General features: G+C 46.9%; 1 protein-coding gene across 1 annotated transcript in view; it reads right to left on the reverse strand.

Moving 5' to 3' along the window:
- Nucleotides 1–21,610, reverse strand: part of LOC102016228 (unconventional myosin-XVI) — a gene marked incomplete at its 3' end in the record, with an annotated part of 353,926 nt that overhangs the window by 156,283 nt on the left and 176,033 nt on the right. The window contains 3 exon segments of the mRNA XM_013515827.1: nt 3,413–3,530; nt 10,958–11,063; nt 13,977–14,104. Of these exon segments, the coding sequence (XP_013371281.1) occupies nt 3,413–3,530; nt 10,958–11,063; nt 13,977–14,104 (352 nt within the window).

Below are 21,610 nucleotides of genomic sequence, written 5' to 3' on the forward strand. Positions count from 1 at the left end.
CATGCCTTCTCCACGGCAGCCAAGGAGAACAGTGAAGCCCTGTGTTTCCTGGGATGAGGTGACTTTCTGAAGGTCCTCCCACCGGTTTTTGGTGAGTAGCTATTTCTTCAGTAATAAATATCCTGGAAGAAGAGATTGCTTCATTGGTTGAAAATGATCAGCTCATTCTCCGAGCAGATTCCCCTGGGGTACAGAGAACCGGTCAGCTTTGGGCATCTGGCTGTCCAGTAAGAACTGGGACCAAGTCCTGCATGTTCTCAGAAGCAGCTCTCTGCCAGTCAGGAGCCTCATGGTGGTGGCTTCCAGGGCATTAGTCACATCACTTTGTCGGCTGGTCTTTGTCCTTTGAGGACATGACTATGTTAAGCCCTCACAGTTTCTATTAGACTGAGAAATGGTCCAAAAGTGGTTTATTTCCAATTAAATGAAACACAGTGGAAAGGTGCAAAGGTGAGTGTAGAGTCTTGTCAGTCTTCTAATCCTATAGTTGAGAAAAGAGGACCTGACAGTCATCCATTCCAAAGGGCCAGCTGGGCATGGGTCCCTCCTTCAGACGCCGTGGCAACCCTGGTCCTGGAAGTTCTGGTGATGCAGGGACATCCCCCCTCCTCGCGGTGCACCCAACACACTGACCTGGCCCCCTCCCACCTGGCACATGGTACACGAGGAAATTCAGCGTAGCCCCGAATCTCTCCTCGTTTCCCACAAATGTGCACCTGGCCACTTGGTTCTTCTGGTAGGCATCCTCTGGATAGATCATTTTCATTTTCCTGCTTAAATATAAGAAATAAGGAATCGAACTCCTTGGTGACCATTTCAGGTGCCGGCTGATCTTAAGGTCCAAGCTCATCACTAAATGTACTTCTGTTTTTTTTTTTTTTTGTTTTGTTTTTTTTCTGGTACTGGGAATTGAACTTACAACCTTGAGCTTGCCAGGCAGGTGCTGTGCTGCTGTGCTAAATCCCCAGCCCTTGTGCTTCTGTTAATGAGTCCCGGATGGCACCGGCTCTTCCCCTCCAAGCAGCAATAAAAAAACACATGCAGATAATCTCCAAAGCATGTGGCGAGGCTTTTAAAGGAACATGGCAGGAAGCCCTGAAACGTACAAGCAGAGGTGAGTGGGTGTGAAGGGCGGGGGTGGGTATGAAGAGGAGGTGGAGGAGGCAGTGTGCGGAAGGCGTCCCGGCGACTCCCAGTTTCCCAGGAGAAGAGTCAACACGGTTCCACGGGGTGCAGATGCATCTGGAGCGGTGCTCTCAGCTCCTGTGGGATTCAGCGGGCATCTTGAGTCTTGAACTATGCCAGGCTCGGGGCCCTGGACGCGAATGCCCACCACCACAGGGTGCGCTGCCAGCAGGGTGACTGTGGGTTTGCCTTTGGTGCAGACACGTGCACTGTGTGCTAATAGACTGGGATCTGCAGGAGGCCCAGGAAGAGCCTGCTACAGCTGTCCGGTTCTTTTTAATATGTGTATATAATTATTTCCACAGTGACCATTCCTGAAGAAGGGACACATTCACTCTGTCCAGATAAAAGAAAGGAAAAGTAGAGGACACACCGTCCAGGGCCTCTCCTGAACGTCTGAGTGGGCAGAACAGCCACTGTGGGGCCACCCAGCCACACCCTTGGACTCATTGCGGCAGACTCAGGCTCACAGGGGTGGGTCTGCACCACCACTGCTGTTGCTTGTGGCCACAGCTACAGCCCCTGACCCCAGAGTGAGAGGCAGGACACAGCCTCTCAGGCGCTGGCTTCCTGTCTTGGGATTGCCTGCCCCCCTGATCCCCTGTGGCTCTGCAAGCTGGTCAATAAAATCCCCCTGGGAGAGCATTCTGTGCTCCTCTTTGCAAGCAGGTCTCGGCCTTTCCCGGGTAGCAGCACACACGCCCGGTGTCCAGGCCAGGGCTCAAGACGTCCCCTCTTGAGGTCTTCCCGGATGGTGGCCTTCAGGACTGCGCCTCCGGCTAATGGTCATAAGAACTTTCCCACTGCAGAATTTAACCACAGCAACAACAACTGCTTCTCACTGCTCCTTTGCATATTAATCATCAAGTTCTAATTAGTAGAAATTTGATTTCTTCCTACACTTGTTACAAAATAAACTTTCTTTCTTTCTAGATTTTTATGATTTATATCAAAAATATACAGCAAGAGGCTCATGAGTTCACAGGTGAGGGTTCTGGAGCATGACCAAATCAAGTGGCACTCACTTCATCAATAGATTAAGCCGTGGGTGACACCATGGGTGACTTCACAGCTCAGTGTGTCAGAGGGGTGCCTGGTTGGAGAAGGTAGGTCACTGCGGATGTGCCCAGCCCCTGGTCTCTGCAGCTCTCCACCTGCTCCCTGGTCCTGGCTGCTGTGTGGCAGAGCAGCTGTCCTCTGCCACACCCTTCTGCCATGATGCTTCTGCTTGGAGCTGGCTGTCCACCATGGACTGACCCCTCTGAAAGCATGATAATTCTTCTCTCTTTTCAGTGATTTTCTGAGATACCTGGTCAGCGATGAAAAGCTGACTAACACTAAATCACAGTAAAAACTAACTTCCCGAAAGGAAGGTAGAATAACTTGAAAAATGGAACTGAATGCTTTCAAAAACCATTTATAATGAGCAAATGCTCACGACAGTTCTTAGGAAGGTTTTTAAAGCAGATGATTCCTCTGAGTAGATTAGGCATTCTATCTGCAGTTGTATTTGTTATTAATTTGCATGATTGGAAAGAAGTAAAATCCTGGGAGGGTTCTACATTTGTTGAATTTTAGATGAAAAATTTTCATAAAATAAACATTAATTATTTAAATGAAACAAGAGGTATGTTCTGTTTAAGTTTCCTTGGTGATTATTTTAATGTTTTGATTTGTCCTGATTCAGTCATCTTAGAAATACAGATTTAGTTTCATTTAACGTAGATTTCACTATGTGTTGAGTGGAGTAATTGAATAAGGTTATGACTTATTTGAGTATTTGAGTTTGCTTTCATGTTCAACATGTGTGATTCCCTTCAGCTAGTTTTGCTTGGGTTTGGTTCCACATCACATAGTTTATACAGGAATCCTCCAAGAGAGGTTCACTTTGCATTTGTGAATATTCTTCAGTCCACATTATATTTGGAACTCATAACCTCAATCCCAGGGGCACATTCACACCGCCCCTCTGTGAGACACTCACGTGCCCCTCTGTGTTTGAGTCCTGATCCTTCTTACAGGTGATGAACCTTTCTAAGATGTCCTAGGAAGTTCACACCATGTCCCTGGGGAAGAACAGGCTTTCTCTTCCCTCTGATGGTTCACTGCTGGCCTCCCCCGCCCTTGTGCCACCCAAGAGTTTGCTGAGAATTGAAACTGGGCCCCGGTCCCCGCATGCGCACCCTCCTGCGGCACAGGAAGCCTCCACTCTCCGCCGCGCGCTTACCTCCAGTCACCTGCTTCTTCCTCTCACTAAACTGCACTTCTAGATACTTTATGAAGCAACTGGACAGGTCATTGAGCGGCGTCCTGGCGTGTCCAAAGGCTTCTAAGATGCACATGGCCTGCAGCAGAAGAGAAAATTTCTACCAAACCATTCAATGAAAAAAATGAAATTGGTGAGCAGCAAGGAAGATGCAGGGAATTCTCCACATCTGCAAGTCTCTCTCCCTCCCTCCCTCCCTATCCTAGTAGTACTGGGAAATGAACCCATGGCCTTCACACTGAGCTACATTCCAGCCCCTACCCCTTAAAACCTTTATTTTGAGACAAGGTCTCAAGAAGTTGCCAAGTTGCCCAGGCTGATCTCTAACCTGAAACCCTGCCTCAGCCTGCCAGAGTGCCGGCTTACCATATAGGCATGTTCCACCATGACTAACTCTTTTAATACCAAGTGGAATTAGCATAACTCTGTCCAAATGCAAATTCTTAGTAGTGTGTACAGTGTCTGCAAGTGTAGCTGCTGTTAATAAAATAACATGCAGGTTACTGCACTACATCCTTCCTCTACCTAAGTGGAGGAAATACACACACACACACACACACACACACACGCACACGCACACATACGATAAGTGCTATTTGAAATTTCAATCTTGACCATAACAGTAGAACATCATTGGACATTTTGGAGGGGAAAGTCTGAAACTGACGTAAGCATTAGTCAGAAATTATTTAAATGAATTCAGGTAAGCCCTGCTCATCCAGTGCTGTGAATCCGCATTTACTTGCTTTTCAGTCTGGGACTCCTCCCGTTTCTGTGGCCGGCAGCCCTTCCCTCCCCCGGAGGCAGGAATGAGAGGCCTGGTCCGGATGCTTCACTGATCTCCCCTGCGAGCCTGCCTTCCCAGGTGGCAAAGTTAACGGCTTCGAAACGCTTAAGAATAAAGTTCCTTGGAACTTCCCTCAGTTGTGAAATTCGTTTCGGACATTGGTCATGGAATATAAGCCACTTCTTCTATGCCAATTTACTGGTGGTCATGGTAACCACGCAGTTTGAGTCGAAAATCTGGTAGAGTCAAAGGTGATTTCTCTCCGTGGGGTTAAAGAGGTTAACTGCAGTTTCTATGTCAGCCACAAGAGGGAGCACAATCTCACCTTTTGAGGATTCGGGGTTGTACTAGTCCCTGTAAGTTTTGAGAAAATTTCATTAAATTTTTGAAGCATGCTTTGACTCTTCTTCTTAATTTCCTGACACCTGTTATGCTAACAATTTGTTTCTCCTGGAAGTATTCTATATTCTAAAGGATTACACAGCAACACTGATGCTAATCTCAAATCAGAATTGCTAAAAGCCGAGAGGAAGATGGAATGTGGGAAACCGTCTGTTTATGCAGTTTGGAGTTTTGGAGATAAACATCTCAAATCTTTACGGAGCCCTACAGTTCGGGTACACGTGTAATAGCTTTAAAGCATCAAGTACAAATTGGGAGCAGGGATGACAGACATGTACTCTGAAGAAAACATGAATTAGCGCTTGTTAGACTGGCTCTGTGCTCCTTTCACAAAAGTCTCATGTTAAATATACAGTCTCAGAGGAAATTCCCGCTGTAAGTACAGGACATCATGAAGTGTGCAATGTCAAACAATTGTCGGAAAGTTGTAGAAGGTGGATATGTTTTTAAACATGTTTGGCTTCTGGTTATTTTGGCAAGGAGCCTAGTAGGAAGGCGAGGTATTAATTATTCAGTGCCGAAGAGCGTTGTACGTAGTTATGACTCAGCTCAGGCTGGACATACGGACAGAACCCCGTGCGCAGGCTTCGGAGTGCGCAGTAGCTCCTCCCCACCCCAGCTAAGCCGACGACCAACCCTCGGACACGCCACACAAGTTCCTTAAACTGCCCGCCTCGACTTCCTTCCTTCCTTTCCTTCACTCCAACGCGGGTCACTTCTTCGGCGGCTGTAACAGGCGCACAGAGCAGTCAGCCCAGAGCAAGCATCTGACAAACGCAGCGGCTCATCTCATGTTTGGTCATCGTGACAGACACCGTCTCTTGTGCTTGCTGTGTGCCCGGCAACACTTCGATGTCTGCACGGGTGAGCACGCTTGTGTACGTGTGTGCGTGTGTGCGCGTGTGGTTGCTTTTAGTCCCCCTGACCAGCGTCTCCATTTCACACACAAGCAAGTAGATTAAATGACTTCCGAAGACTCAGTCGCTACGTGAAATACTGGGGCTGGAGTGTGACACGGGACAGCCTGCCTGCAGTCGCTCAGCTACTCAAGCATCCCTCACCTGCTCTTGCTGACGTAACAAGAACACTGGAGGTGCGAGGCTGACACACAGCCGAGACCCTCAGCAATGTGCAAACACCCACGTGGCACTCTTTCGTTGCACACTGCTGTTCCACAGTCAGGGATTAAATCCCCAAACTCCGTGACTACCAGAGCGGTTTTCACCTTCACTGCCAGCCGGCGGGGAGTGTGGCCAGCTACTGCGCCAATAGGTGGCACTGAATAAATGCATTGAGAGAAATGCTAAGAAAACACAAAACTGGAATTATTCAACTGCTGGCCTTGACTCTGAAACAAAATACTGAGAATGTTGCATAGTAGCAACATTGTAAGTAAAAATATAAGCGAAGGTAAGTGTATACACATACGTATATCTTCAATATTGAGTGATTCAAATGTCCTTGGAGTGATGTTTCCCACTCATGCCCATGGTGTGCACCTCAGTAGTTACATTGTGACCGTTATGTAGCAGCATAGTTGCAGTGAATCTGTTCTGTTTTCCTTTTATTTGAGACAAGGCCTCTCTATGTAGTTCAGGCTGCCCTTGACCTCACTATGTACCCAGGCTGTCTTCAAACTTTCCTCAATCCTTCTGCCTCAGCCTCCCTAGGGCTGGGATTGCAGGCATGCACCACCAACCCAGGTGTTCTGTTTTCTAAAAGTGAAAACCCATGGCTTCTTTTGTAAAAACGAATTCTTCATCCACCAAGTTGAGCTGACCACTCTGCTCTGCGAAAGCTATTCTCAGTCAAGGCTGGTATCCGTGATGGAAGTGAAATTGAATGCTACTTTTTACAGTTGAAATCCACTTGGGCTAGAACTGGCAAGAAGTCCAAGACAGTTTCTTTACAAAAGAGGACTTCTCTGTTCCAGCAATTCTAAGGACATGGACGATTCCTCCCTTCCAGTGCTTGAGGCTCCAACTCTGGGACTAGGAGCAGAACTGGGGCCATGGCTGTCCTGAGGCGGCACAGGATAACTTCCCAGTGACTTGTGGGGTTCACCTTCCCCCGGCCACAGGTGTGGACAAACCCACCTCTCCTCTGGAAGCATCTCAGCCCCATGAGCCAGTGGGCCTGACCGCTGCCTGGGGTCTCAGGGTTCACATCTGCAACAGCTCCCCCGGTCCTTCTGGGGTGATCTGACGATCGCTCCTTTCAGATTCGCCTGAGCTGAATCTCCAGCTTCCAACCGCGCAGCTCTGTGGCCGGGGCGCTGTTGTACCACTCCCCGCAATCAGCTTTGCTTCATGCACGTGCACAGGCCGTTCTCTGGAACACGCTCCATTCCCCTGTTCTCTGTCCCGTTACTGCAATGCACGCTCGGACATGTATGCCACGCTGGCATTTAATTCCTGCGTACAAAGTGGGATTCCTTGCAAAACTGAGGCTGAGGAGTTCTCATGAACCTCTCAGACACTGAGTGAGATTCACGTGGATGACAATGTAAAGGGAAACCAAGAAAGAAAAACAGCTGCCATGGAGTTTAAGCCATGCTGGCGCCGGGGTAGTTCTTTGACATGAGGTTGGAAATCATTCACTTACAATGCCTTTCACGTCTCACGGAGAACCAATAAAATACAAGAACGCCGCTACTTGAAATCTCAATTGCGATCATAGTTTCCACTTCCAGACCACTAACTGATGGGGAGGAGTCATATCTTCCTGCCCAAAGGAAGCAACTTCGAATACATTCACTTAAATGAAAACGCAAAGCCAGTTTATATAACGTCAGCCAGAATGCATTCTCGGGATGTCCAGCTTGCTGTCTTCATATCACTTTAATAAATGATTGCTTTATTCTATGATTTAGAGGGGAAACTATTATTCCTTGTCATTTAAATTAAGTCAATAGATTCTGTTACTTCTATTAGCGAACCTGACTTTATTTTACAACCGTGTTGTTTTATTCACGCTCTAACCTTTTCGTACCAGCAGTCGGTACATTAAGGTATTTGAACAGACAGTAGCTGACGCTATTCTTTCCCCATTGACTCACAATGTTAAATTATTTTGAGCTGTGCTGTAGAGTGCTACAATGCTTCTGACAGGAGAAGCCTAGTAAGTAGTCATAAATTGAAGTCATTTATGTGCACGTATGATTCCATATAGATACGCTGCAGAATTGATTCCATATATGTTCTTTATTCTGAGAAAAATCTCCAGACTCAGGCAGAAGCATAGGAATCCATTAGGGCAGATTTAGATGTTTAAAGATTTGTAAGTAGAGTGAAACGTGTGAGGCAAAAAAGGAGATGACATGGAAGGGAGACTCTTAGAAAGAGGGGAGCATCAAGGGAGCTAATGAGGGTGGCAAAGATTTGTAAGTAGAGTGAAACGTGTGAGGCAAAAAAGGAGATGACATGGAAGGGAGACTCTTAGAAAGAGGGGAGCATCAAGGGAGCTAATGAGGGTGGCATTGACCACGCGTGTGTGCTGCACGCATGTAACACAACTCCCATGTACCAGTAATGTCACACTGATGTGAACTAGCGAAAAAGTAGGAAGGAAAAACACTAACCCATTGATTAAACATCTTCCTAGTTTGTAAATGCAGAATCAGATATTATAAGTTCCTGGAATATTCCGAAATTACCGTGACTATATCAGCGCGGGTGAGCGCTGCCCCCTGGGCCCTGTGGAAAGGGCCGGTGAGCAGAAAACAAATAAAAGCAAGGTCCTATTCGTGGCACAAGTTGCTAGACTTTTACGATGTGTCCTTGCAGACAGGCACAGCTTTTTGGGGGATAAAAGTGACAGCAGCTGTTCTGTCCGTTGTCACCTGACACTTTCCACTCCAGAGTAGCTGAATCAATGCAGGCGTCTTCCACGTCCTTGCGGGGAGCCGGCAGGGGTGCACGACACAGCCTAACTCCTTTCCTGTTCCCTCCCTGCCCCCCCATCTCTCCTCCTTCCTTCTCCTGCCCCCTTTTCCTTCTCCCTGTTTCCTAGGAGCTCTTACATTGCTCTCTGTTCACATTTGGTGCATCTCACATGACGGAAGCTATGCGATTGATTCTTAAGTTTGTGTGTCCGTCGGATTTCACCTAACACGCCGGTCTCAAGGAGTGCGACGCCAGCTGTCTTTCTGAGACCTGTGCTGGAGGCCAGGGCCCACGGTGGAGCTGGTCATGCTCCGCCTCATCCGGAGCTGGGACTCACCTCTGTGATGCGCACAATGCATTGTGGTTCAGTTGTTTTTGTTTTCATTTGTTCACTTGTGGCCAAGGAAAGGATAAAACACATACGTGTATCACTTCCTCAAATGTCACCTGGAGCACGTTGATTGGCTTTTACCAGAAAGAGCTGAACATGATTTTGGAGCATGATCAAACAGATTCTCAGCACTCACACTTGATAGCCTTTGACTTGAGAGATGGTAATTTTTAGCAAATATGTCTGCCATGCTTGCACCAAAATATAGACAGTAGTTATGAAAACTGGAAGAAAGGGAGAGAATTCCCACTATTAATAAAAGCAGGGCAAGTACGGGCAATGCAGGAAAACGCACAACTCTGTAAATCACCCAAACACACGACACATGTAGCAGGAAATTTTTAAGTGGTAATCCATATTAAATTTATTCGGTCACATCAGGGAAAGGTAACAGACGAGATTTGGAGCAGTTTAACGTATCCAGGTATGCCAAACTATCTTAAAACCTTCCATTCTCACATTCATTCATGCATTCATGCAGCAGGCTGAGGCAGCCTCACTGAGCTTCAGCTACAGGCCGCGGCTGTGGCACCTCCCAGGCATGGCAGGGTGGGGGGACAAAGACTGAGAAAGCGCGGCCAGCATCCGCAGCCGGCTCCAGCACCGAGGAGGTGGACAAGAGTCACGCTAGGGATGGGGAGATTGTGGTCCGTGCTGCAGCACGGGGCTGTCCTTGCAGGGGGCAGGATCACGTGGGCCGTGAGGAACGCAGTCCTGGAGGTGCAGGTGCAGGTGCCAGAGCTCACACAGCTGTCTCCGGCTCCTCTGGTGAGTCGCTTCCACTGCGTGCGTCGCTGACTCCGACAGGGATAGCCCCAGTCCCTGCGTTCAAGCTGTGACTCGAGGCCTCTCCTTGTCCAGGTCTAGGACTTGGGCCCTTTCTCCCTTCCTTGGTGGCCCTGACTGACCCCAGAATGGAGCTGTTCTTGTCTACCAAGGTCCAGAGAGTGGGATATCGTGACTGAGGGGGAGAAGGGGGGCTCCGGGGTCGCTGGTGTGGAACTGACAACATCAGCTGTGCCGAGGACGGGCCACGTCCACCGTGCGGTGCGCTGTGCAGGGTCGGGCGTCCGCGGGGCAGGTGGCCGGCACATCGCGGGAGCGGTAGCCGGGGACCAGCGTGGGAGCCACAGTCCCCAGCGAGACTGCATCGCGGGCCCCGGGTGTAGGCAGCTGCGGTGTCTGCTAACGTGCCCTGGGTCTGGCAGGGCTGTGGCCAGGAGTGCCCACTGCTGGACAGCGGCTCTCAAGGGGAACGCGCAGGGGGTCAGGCTGCAGGCTGAGGCCACCAGAGCGGGGGCAGCTGGGCTCGGCCACCCTCGCCATGGGTCATGGGTGACGGTTGCTGTCTATCCCTGCGGCTCGTGTCCTCCTCGTGTCACTTGCTCCCGGTCTCTTCACCCCACCTGGGTGAAAAGTCCTGCGTATGAACCTGCTGCACGGGGTCTCCCGCGTCCCACCGCAGGCAGCGCGTCAGCTTCTCGTCCCTGCAGCAGGACTCTGCCTCCTCCTTCCCCGGAGTGCTCCAGGTGGATGAAGCAGCAGGGCCCAGGCCCTGCAAACGCCACTGCGCAGAGCCGGCGAGAGCTCCCAACTTCGTTCAGAGTCGGTTCGGGTTGAGGTCTGCCGCCCGCCCCCACTGCCGTTCCCCTTTGCTGCTGTCCGCTGCACCCGACGCTTTGGAACTTCCAGGTCGGCTCTCAGGAATTCCCCACCGTCACCGGCCTGGAGGCCGGTCTCACCCACAGTCCCGAGGGGCACGTTCTAGAGCAACTACAGGGGCCGCCAACCATAAGGCGGGTTCTGGTCCAGATAACCGGAGCAAATGTAAAAAAGAGTACATGCAAAGTATTTCTTCAAATACATTTAACAATGCTCTTGAACAATACTAAGTTGCAGCAGGGCTCAGTCTTGCATTTCTGCCCCCCCCCCCCACGTTCTGACTGTCTCTTCCCACTGGAGGTCCTCCTCTAGCTGTAAGTGACACGTTCTTGGCTCAGAACATTCACCCACACATCTGCCAACCCCGACAAGCGACTCACGTGTCTGAACCTGGAGTCCAGCAGGGCTCGGCCGGAGACGGAGCGGCAGGTCAGGTGTCTCACTATCTGCTTGCTGGCCTCTGACTTCCCGGATCCTCGCTCTCCACTAAGAGGAAAGAGGGAGGACGTAAGTTCACTGTTTTGGAGCAGGCAGTAAAGGAGATTAAATAAGCAGAGATAATCCTCAGACACGGAGTTGGCACAGGAGGAGCGCGGCAACATCTAGTGGGTCTGTGGTACCGTCTCACGCTATCAGGGGACGCACTGGTCTGCAGCCTTTCGGAGGCATGTGCCACGTCCTGTGCCTCAGGGTGCGATCGCCGCTGGGACAACAGACGAACGTGAGGCAGCTGCTGGCGTCCAGGGTCCTGGAGCTCAGGGCGTCAGCAGTGAGGCCACCGCCGGCACAGATCGGCTCCCTGGACTCGTCCTCCGCACCCCGAGGAATGACAGCGGGGATCCCCAAGGGACCAAGCTGCAGGTGGAAAGTGGGCGTGGCCATCCCACAGCCCCTTGGTGAAGGCTTGGGGAATGCCTGACATCCCCTGCATCTTCCTTGCAGCGTCACCCCACCTCTCTGAGCCTCCCTTCTTCCCCTGGAAAGAGAAACTGGAGTGCACACTGCTCAGGCCACACTGACCGCGTCTTCACTGGGCATCCCCGAGCGCACCTTCTCAGCTCCAGCTTCTCTGGCTTGCACCTCTCTGTAATCAGGGGCCCATCACGAACCCAGCTTGGAATCTCTGACGACAACATCTCGATGCTCCCTGCACACTTCCTCAATGGGTCCAATTTCTGCAAACAGTGCCTGAGCTACAGTCCTGACGCGAGGCAATGGTGCACCATCATAAAATTCCGCTGCCAAAATTGCCAGGGATCTGATATGCAATGAAGTTACTTGTGCTTCCAGACGGAAAACTTAGTTTTAGTCTTCAGCTGATAGCAAAAAACACAAAACAAAACAAAACAAAAACCCCTCTTGTTTTGAAGTTCTTTTACTGGTACGTTCTTAGGTTCCTGCCTTGGAACATTTATTCTGATGAAGTTGATTAAAGCGCATTTATTTTCCTGGAACGGAATAATTATTTAAGTTTCACCTTGCTAATGGATGCATTTTCTCCCCTCATCAGCTCTGACCTTCACATTTTAACTACGGGCACCTAAAATTGTCTGCAGAGTGAGACATTAAAAGTAAAATCTGGAAAGAAAATGGGAATTTTTCTGGTGATGGGAACTCCATTCTAAGGATATCTGTTTTGTTCATCAAGTCTTAAATTACCCTTTTGTAATGCAGCTTCCGGACAAGAGAGGAACTCCAGAAAGGGTGTGCCAACAGCTGGCTTCGCGGACCCCGCATGACTAACTGTAACACGGTAGCAGGAATGAAGACAGCCTTTACTGTGGCCAGGACTGCCAAGGAGGGTCTGCAGAGGTGCAGTCTGAAGGGAGGCAGAGAATGCCTGCGGACCTCAGGTCCCTGATGGCACCCGGCCTGCAGGTCTGCACACAGGGCTGAGTGAGGCTGCCTTGAAACGTGAATCGAAAAAAAGTGTTTCTTTTCAAAATGAGAGGCCGGCGCCTGACATCATTCACCTTATGATATGTCCCAAAAGGACGCTCACTCTGCAGAACACTAGCAGAACTCCGGGAGTGAGTACATGCAGCGACAGACAGGTGTGGGGCATGGGAGCCCCGGGGCAGGTCCCCAGAGCGGTGTGACCCCAGAGTGTCCCCAGGGCCCGCTGCTCTTCACTGCTCTCCAGCCACCTCTGGAGGGACCGCTTCTCCATAAGACGCTGGGTCACTCTCATCATCACCACACTGGTGTCGTCATCTTCTGGACACGAACACTGCTTACCTCATGGGGGCTCCAGGGATGGGTGAGCTAGTATCCCGGTCTGGCACACAGTACGTTCTCCGGAGGTGTCGGTTACCACCCTCAATGTGATTTGTACTCTCCACGGTCTCACCAATTCCCCTGGTTTTCTAAGTAAGCTTTTAAACGTGTTCCTTTTTTCAACAAAGACCAGAAAGCTCAATAGGTAAATCAAATGAAAAGACAAATGCCTGATTCAAGAATGGGGGGACTCCTCTATGCCCGCTGCCCCTGTGCTCCTCTGACCCCTGCGACACTTGCGAGCAGAGTGTGAAAACATCGGTGCAGAGCACAAGTCTGCATCCCCTCCAGTCACACCCTCCGCGGGAATTTTAAAATAAAACTAATAATGTAAAAGAATGTAAATAAGTGCTTCTATAAATAAGTCTGTTTTTATCCAGGCTTTGTCTGTACTCTGTACTTCGTGTGAACTTGAGCTATGAATTAGTTTACGCACATGGCTTGTTTCCACACTACTGATAACGAGGCAAAAACATGAGGATTTGTAGACCTCTCCCTGTGGCAGAGGTTTGGCCTAATGTACAAGATAATCCCCTGATGCAGATCTTATTTTTGTACTAAATATTTCTTCAGTCCTCTCATCTCAAATGGTCATATTTCAGCCCTTCTTCTCATGCTAACCCTCTGTTATTTTGGAAGAGTTTTTGATCCAGCGTAAATCAGTGAAGCTAAAATTGCGATTGTGTTTCAGGTAAAACCACTCGCAGAACTTTCATTTGGAGAAACGTGAGCAGAGGCAGCCACTTTGGAGTGGGGCAGGAAAACATTCCTGCACAAAGACACCAAGCTGCCTCTCTGCAGGCTGACCGGTGAGTGGCTCAGGGCCCCTGGCATCAGGAGCTTTTCTTCTTTAAGGTTCTTAGGTCGCAGAGCAGAAGTGCTGAGGTTCTAACATCTAAATCCTCACACTGAAACTGTTTCACTGTAAGTTCACTGTGATGGATCCGCCCCCTCTGGGGTCACCTGGGATGGGAGGGCTGCTGCTGTGCTGTGACCAGCCAGATGCGCTTAGGGCAAATATAAAGTGGCCACCAGCTGTGCAGGAGGCTGCAGTGAGGAGCACAGTCTCGGCCCACCACACCTGGGTCATGTGAGCGTGGGCCAGCGGGCAGGTGGACTCACCTGAGGGTGAAGCACTGAGGCCTGCGGTCCCGGAACAGCTGGTGCACGGCACGCTCCGCACAGGAGAAGAGATGGGGGGGCAGCGAGGGGCTGGGCGTCCCCGTGCGGCTGAGGTACAACTGCGACACCTGGACAGTAAGAGGCAAAGGCTGTGGAAACGTCCCCCACCCCAGCCCAGGCCCTGATTCCGCGTCCCTCAGACAACAAAAGCAAAGCACTCTGACTGTAAGGCTCGCTGGAGAGCTCCTCCCACGCAAGCACAGGACAAAGCGCTGGCTTCTATTCTGTCCTCACTTCTTGGTCCATAGGCTTAGGTTACTCTGCGTTTGAAGAGCAGTTCACAAAGACACAGCCTGATAGAAATCCCTGAGGTAAGCTAGAACCATGGGTATTCGCGTGGGAGGATTTCTCTAAGCAACATTTAATATCAATCACAGGCATCAGCAAGCCTCCTAAACTTGAGTGTCTGGAGGCACTGAGGCTGAATCACACATGAACTGACGTGTTTCCTGGAAAAACAGAAAGGGAATTAACTTATCCCACTGAAAGGCTGAGTTTCACCGCCATGGAGACTCACCGCTGCAGGCTTTAGTCTGTTCAGGGTCTAGTGAACACCCTGACATTAGCGCTAAAAACTAACCAGTAGGGAGCCTTGGGGTCACGAAACACCAGACAAATTTAACTTTTATTTTATAAAATAACTGCTCCACGTTAAGGACACGAAGGTCAGGGAAACTGAGAGAGACTGTGGAACTGCTCCAGATGAAAGGGGAATCCCCGGGCCCCTGGCAGCAGGGCTGCCGCGCCCTGCTACTGAGCATCAGGGAGACAGTGCGCATCTTGCAGCAATGACAGCGACGGAGGAAAAAGAGTGGCTTGTACTATTTGATCACAAATTTCACATATATTTAAAGTTATTTATTCAGTAAGTGATTTCTAAGAGTCAAAGTAATGATCAACAGCTATAAGAAATAACCTCCGAGTCTCACAGTGTGGGCGGCAGGTATCAGACCCTGAAGAGAGGTGCTGCCCGTTCCCCCTGGCTGGTGGCACCAGCAGGTAGAGGCAAACTCAGCTGTCGCGGTCAGGCTATGAGGCCTGGGCAGGCTAGTGCTTCAGCAGGGCGACAGCAGCTGCTGAAGCACTGCGCACGTTGCAAGGGGGAGCTCTGGTGGAAATGGGTCCCTCTGCCTTTGGTATCATGAGTCCTGCCCTACCGTAGTGTCTGCAATAGCGCAGCCCCAAGCCAGAGTCACTGCGCAGGGTGTGCTGGTGCGGAGGCCAGGAAACCAGGTCCCTGGCACAGACCACGGGATCCAGCTTTCACCTCCACGGGGGTGGGGCCTGGGTGCTGCGGGGCCGCATCATGCATCAGTCGAAAAGGATGGTGCTGCGGAGACTGGTTGTCTGTTTGCAAAAGAAGAGATGGTTCTTCCTACTTGATACCTCTGTGCAAATCACTTGTGCACGAATTTAAATCCCAAATCTGAACAGCAGGGTTTAGAGCATTTATATAAGTATGCAATTAAATCGGAAGGAAGGAAATAGTTCATAGATACAAATCCTAAGGATAACCAAGGAACAGTCTCACTATACTAAATTTAACAGCTCCTGATCAAGCACGTAGCTTTAAAAAATAAGATAGGCAGAGTCAGAAGGGGAAAAGCTGCACGTGTAATCATAAATTGTCGGTGGTTTGTAACGGACTTCTGAAAATCAGTAAGAAAAGGTGAAAATACAGTGGAAAATTGGGCCAAGGAAAGAGACAGAAGAAATGTTTCTATTGTATTTCCACCTGTTCTTGGTGGATGGTTAAGGAAGCTTTTAAATAGCACATGAATAATATGTTCTATGAGTAATTTAAAAACAGAAAATACGGGCTGTGCAGCTGTTTAATATGCAGTAAACAGAAAAGGGTTACAGGACGTGGTAAAGCCTTCAGGATAGTGATTCTCGCTGTGTATGGGAGGAACCTCTGCTCCTCTATTTTGACAGCATGGTACCTCATCTCTGAGAAGCCCTACATTTTAAGCAGAACTTTATGTAGCTACTAACTAGAAAATAAATGTTACAGTTAAATAAGGCCATGCTTCCTTATCACATCTTCAAAGCTGCATTTCCTTCTCAGGAATATATGGCCGCCTTTGGTGGACTGACAACTGGTGGTCAACTTATAAAACCCAGCTGAAATGAGTCAGTGTGGAGCTGGGTATGGGAGGCCACCTGGGGACTGTTGCTGGCAGCATAAGAGTCTGAACTGAAGATAAAGAAGGGGAGAAGCTGTCGGGAGCTGCTGGTTTTCCAGGAGGAGTTTGTTTTCCTGATGAACTCGGCTGTTCTCATCAGAGGGTTCAGGACCTCATTGTCTCTGAGAATGGCTGTGGTTCACTTCGGGAGAGCTCTGGTCCTCACTTGAGCATCGCTTCCTGGCTCCAGGGAGGAAGATGGTGCACTGCTCATTCTCCTGGAGAAGCTTGTCACGGTGGCTTTCCTGATGGGAACTTGGCTGTCCTCCTCATCAGAGGAGCTTGGGACCTCACTGTTGCTGAGGGTGGTTGTGGCACTTTTCAGGGGAGCTCTGGTTCTTACTTTGAGTGTCACTTCCTAGCTCCAGTTCAGATTCCTCAGTCTGCTGGCACAGACTTTCTAGCTTCCACCACTGATCTTTGGGCCTTCCCAGCACAGATCTGTGAAACAGGCCTGCATGAGACATTGTCATGGGCTCTTGACCTCCAGGTGTACTCATGGGAGGCATTGTTATGAGCTCAAGGTTTTCAGCTGGACTCATGCAGGACATTACTGTGGGATCCAGGCCCTCAGCTGGATTCTTTGGTCTTTAATGTGTGGACAGATTTCCTGCACTCTCTTTGTATATGATTCTTTGGGTGACTATTATTAATAATCTTATAAAAGGTGTGTCCCGTATTATATTATTCCCCTTGCAAAACTCCAAACTACAGCACCTCCCTGGGTTGGTTTGGGAGTTGTGAGCAAATGCACCTGATTGTACGGATTGAGTGGCTGGTGACATCCTAAGTAGTCATTAGTCATGCAGATGCTCAGGCTCCTTGCATGGGTCCTCAGCTATAAGTGAACTCTGTGATGTTTTCTGTTACTTTTTGTATTTACACTACTTCTGCAGTCTGAAGGAGGAGGACTGGTATGGTTTGTATCTGAAATGTCCCCCAAAGGTCCCGTGCATTCAAAGGTGAAGCTTTTGAGAGGTGATTGGGTCATGGAAGATAATATACTCAGAGGATTTGTCAATGGAGTTCAAAGTTAAATGTGCTGTTTGGAGTGGCGCCTTTTTGGAAGAGGGGGTCACTGGGAGTATGGAAGGGTGTGTTCTTGTCCCTGGCTCCTCCCTCCTCTCTTTTTCCTGGCTGCCATCAGTTGAGCAATTTTCCTCTGTGATGTCCTTCCATCAGATGTTTCTGCCTTAAAGCCAGTCTATCATGGACTAAACCCCCTAAGACCATAAGCCCCAAATGAACTTTTCCTCCTTGAAGTTGCAGGTATTTTGTCCCAGGTATAGGAAAAGTGTCAGTACAAGGCCACTCTAACTTAGTGTTCCTCAGTATCACATACAGTTTGTCCTAATGATGTATTCAGTGCATGTTCCTGGCCTTCAAAAAGCATGTCAGTTCCTATTTTAACATTGCTTTAGTAGAGCCAGAGCAGAAAGATCTAGCTACATTGTTATATTTTCTCTGTTTCCTACATCTCACATGCTCGAAACAAACAGTGTTAGTTGTATTTAGCATAAACAGGCAGGAACAACCCTGTTCTCCATTGGCTGTCCTTCAGTTCCCCACCAAAGCCCCTTCTTCGTGACTTCCCCACCAAAGCCTCTTCTCAGACCCATGTCACCATGGGAGCAAGCGTCCGTGGACTGAGCTTCTTGCTTCCAAGCGCTCTTGTGAGTATCAGTATGAGGCTGGCTGGGAAGGGGCTCTGCACCACCATGACCGATGACTGCTAGAAACCAGAAATGAGTATTGTGCCAGGCTTAGTGCAGCACACTAACGCTGTCGAAGTCAGAGGGAACACACATGTTTCAGGGAGTTGTCTAGCCATGAAACAGTGATTAACAATTAAATCACTCTCCTGGTCTTTATAAATAGGATCATACTTTATATACATGATCATTCCTAATATGTTATTTTCCTAGATGTGCTCATCTTAATATGTGTAAGCAGCAGAGGAAGAAACTATGATATTTGAAAGAAAATATCACTTAAAACAACACAAATACAATCATAGCCAAAAGACATAAAAAGAACTGGAGTTTTCTTTGGTGTGTTCAGAGGATAATGATATCACTTTAAAGTGAGTCTTACATGAGAAGCTGATATTAAAATAATAATCTCCATACTACTCCAGGGGACACTCACCAATTCAGTAGAAAATTAAGTTCTCATATCAACCTTGTAGCACCACATTTGTGGGTTGTTACTTATGATGAGGAGGTGACAATCTATTGGACTCTGAATAACAGATGTGAATTCCAAGCAACAGGCATTTTAAATTCTATTATGACCTACAAAACTGAATAGTTCTATTGTAAGCTTTACACCTAATACCAGTGCACACTGTACCTCATATATATTTTATTTATTTTCTTATAGTCTATGACAGGCACTTGAGAGGATGAATATAATGAGACATTAGTGTGTATACTAAGCACATTTATTAAGTACATGTGCTAAAACTAGTGTGTAAATTTATTTATGTGAATTATATCAATATAAACATGAATTATATAAAATATATGTATAGTTCTACACACCATACATTACATTCTAAGTTTTAATGCACTAGTGGGTGATCATCCCAATGCAGTTCACCTTATTTATACATTAATAAAGAAATATGCCTCTTAATGTGCATCTCCTTTCCCCTGGAATTATATATTTCTGAAAGAGCTGAAAACACAACATATTATTTGAAGCAATAAAACTATCATGCTATTGACACCTTCAAGACAAACAAACTACAAAATAACAGGTTTCTGCCATCCTAAGATACAATATAGTATAGTAATGTCAAACTTGAACAACTTATTATGTCTACTTAGACTGACTTAGAATTTGACCTCTACATTCACAGAAGAATCTAAATTGGAGTTATTTTTGTACAGTTAGTTTTCAGTAGGCTATTCAAAGTTGACTTTGTCTCACCATAAAATTCTCTGAACTCCACAATCATCTGTGACAGCATAAATACAAGCCAGAAGCAACACATTAACTGTTAATTTCATATAGCACATGCTCATTCTTACACTTCCTCTCCACGCCCCACTCCACCCCCAGAAGGTACAGACAGAATTCAACAATAATGGATACGAAACCAACAGCTGGCTAAGGTATGTGAAGGCGAATGATCTTCTGATTTTCTGACACCAATGCAATAAAAATACATATGGCCTCCTTTACCAAAGAGCTGTAACGAGGAGGCTGGTATCAGATTCATTCTCTTAACCGTGAGTAGCTACAAAAACTGTACTAAATTAAGCATCCAATTGAAGGCCTCAGAAAATCACCAAAGCAGCCAGGATTCAAGGAGCCAAGATCTTGGAGAAAACCAAAATGCAGGGAGCCAGCGGGCTTTGCCAGTGTAGCCTTTTCCAGCGGACATGCCAAGATCAGGGGCCGCACAGGAAGCTAACGTTAAATGTTGAGAAGAAAGCTAAGCACAGATTTTAGCAGTTTGACAATGCCGCAGAGACACAATCATATTCTGATTTGGGGCTCAGTAGCGGAGCAAAGCCACATGGACAGCAAACCAGCTTCTCACCTGAGGCCTAGACGGGACTGCAGCTCAGGGAGCAGGACAGGTGAGACTGGGCCACCTTGGCGGGGTCAGGATTTCTGCCTACAGCTCACCTGCCCGCCAGGAGGAAAACAAGTTGATTCTTCTTCGGAAAAATATAACATCATCTTGGCCTCTACCAAACTTTAACGTGAATGTTCAACGGTCAATAAAAATTTCTGTTTAATAGAAATACAGGCATGTGAGTGTACACACTCAGCAGAAAAAGAGGCCAGTTGATGGCTCTCAGACACTGAGCTTACAGTAATACCGACTGACATGAAAATATATGGAGTGATGTAGAATGTCACCAGTGAACAAGGATCTTCAAGAGTACTCAATGGAAAATTTAGTACTGAAAAAAGCCACATTACTAATATCTGAAATTAGTAGGTGATTTTATCAGTGGATTCAAAAGCACAGAAGAATTAATAACTTAGTACTCCAAGAAATCCACCTTATTGGTCAAAGATAAAGGGTAGAGGACAGAAAAAGATAACAGTATATATTTTTATAGGATTCATATAAAAAAGAGAAAATCACAAATAGCAACTAAATCTCTTAAATTCAATGATAATGAGCTGGTGAAATATCAACCATGTATATAGTTCAGTAAATCTGTGCTTGAAGCAAAATAGAAGCCTCAAATACTTATTTTAGAAAAGGCAGTGAGTGAATGCTGTGTGTATGCAAACTAGTTAGAGAATAAATGTGCAGGAAAAATTAAACCAAATATATTTTCCTTGAAAAGATTGTTACCGTTAATAAACTCACTGTATACTGACTTTAACAAGTCAAATTACCAGCGTACAGAAAGCAAAGAAATCATTCAAATTTCTACAAATGTTAGTAGGTAAACAGGACTATGAACGGTTCTATGTGAAAAATTATGAAGATTAAATGCAATTAACTTAATTCTTAGAAAACATAATTATTAAAACCTAATATGAGTAGAAATAAAAATATAAATATAAAGAGTCCTATGTATGACAGAGAAATTGAATCCAGAGCTACAAATCTTCTTATGAAAAAAGTATCAGGCCCAATTGGTTCCTGGTGAATTCTTCTATGCATCCGAGAAAGAAGTAATGCCAAGTGTGCACAAACTCTCCCAGAGGCTAGAAAATGGAAAACATTTTCAAATTTCTCTTATGGAGCAAGCTTAATTTGAATAGGAAGGATGATAAAACAGTGAAAAAAAATTAGAAGCTAATTCTGTCATGAACATAGATGTAAGAACTTTAAATTGTTATCTAATAGAATCCAATATTATGAAGAAAAGGATAAAATATAAAAATTAGAAGGTGATTTAACATTTGAAAATCAGGAAATATAGTCCACAAACAGAATAATAAATGAGAAAATGAGCATTTCAAATGTACAAGATAAAAGTGATAAAATTCAAAATCCTTCATTACAGAAAAAATTATTAGTCTTAGAAAATGGAATTTCCTTCATATGATGGATTCACAACCATATTCATACTTAATGTGGAATTACTAAAAGTTCACCCTGAAATTAAGAAAACTGTCTCTTTTATACTAAATTACAGTTGTGTTCAATGAAATACTTCGGTTGTCTTATACAGAAGAAAAAGGTAAGGCTAGCAGAGGGTTGTAATGAAAGAAATAAAAGTTTTGAAGGCAATATAATTGTGTACATAGAAAAATTTTAAAATACTTTAACAGATAAGTGAATTTCATAAACTTACTGGGCTTGAGGCATTATTTTTGAGTGTTTTTATATGACAAACATTAACTATAGAAAATAGATATTAAAATTAATCTTAACAGTATGTAAAACATTTATTCAAAGCTATAAAA

The sequence above is a fragment of the Chinchilla lanigera genome, unplaced genomic scaffold, assembly GCF_000276665.1.
Source record: "Chinchilla lanigera isolate Chin_1 unplaced genomic scaffold, ChiLan1.0 scaffold00003, whole genome shotgun sequence".
In the NCBI taxonomy this organism is placed as follows: Eukaryota; Metazoa; Chordata; class Mammalia; order Rodentia; family Chinchillidae; genus Chinchilla; species Chinchilla lanigera.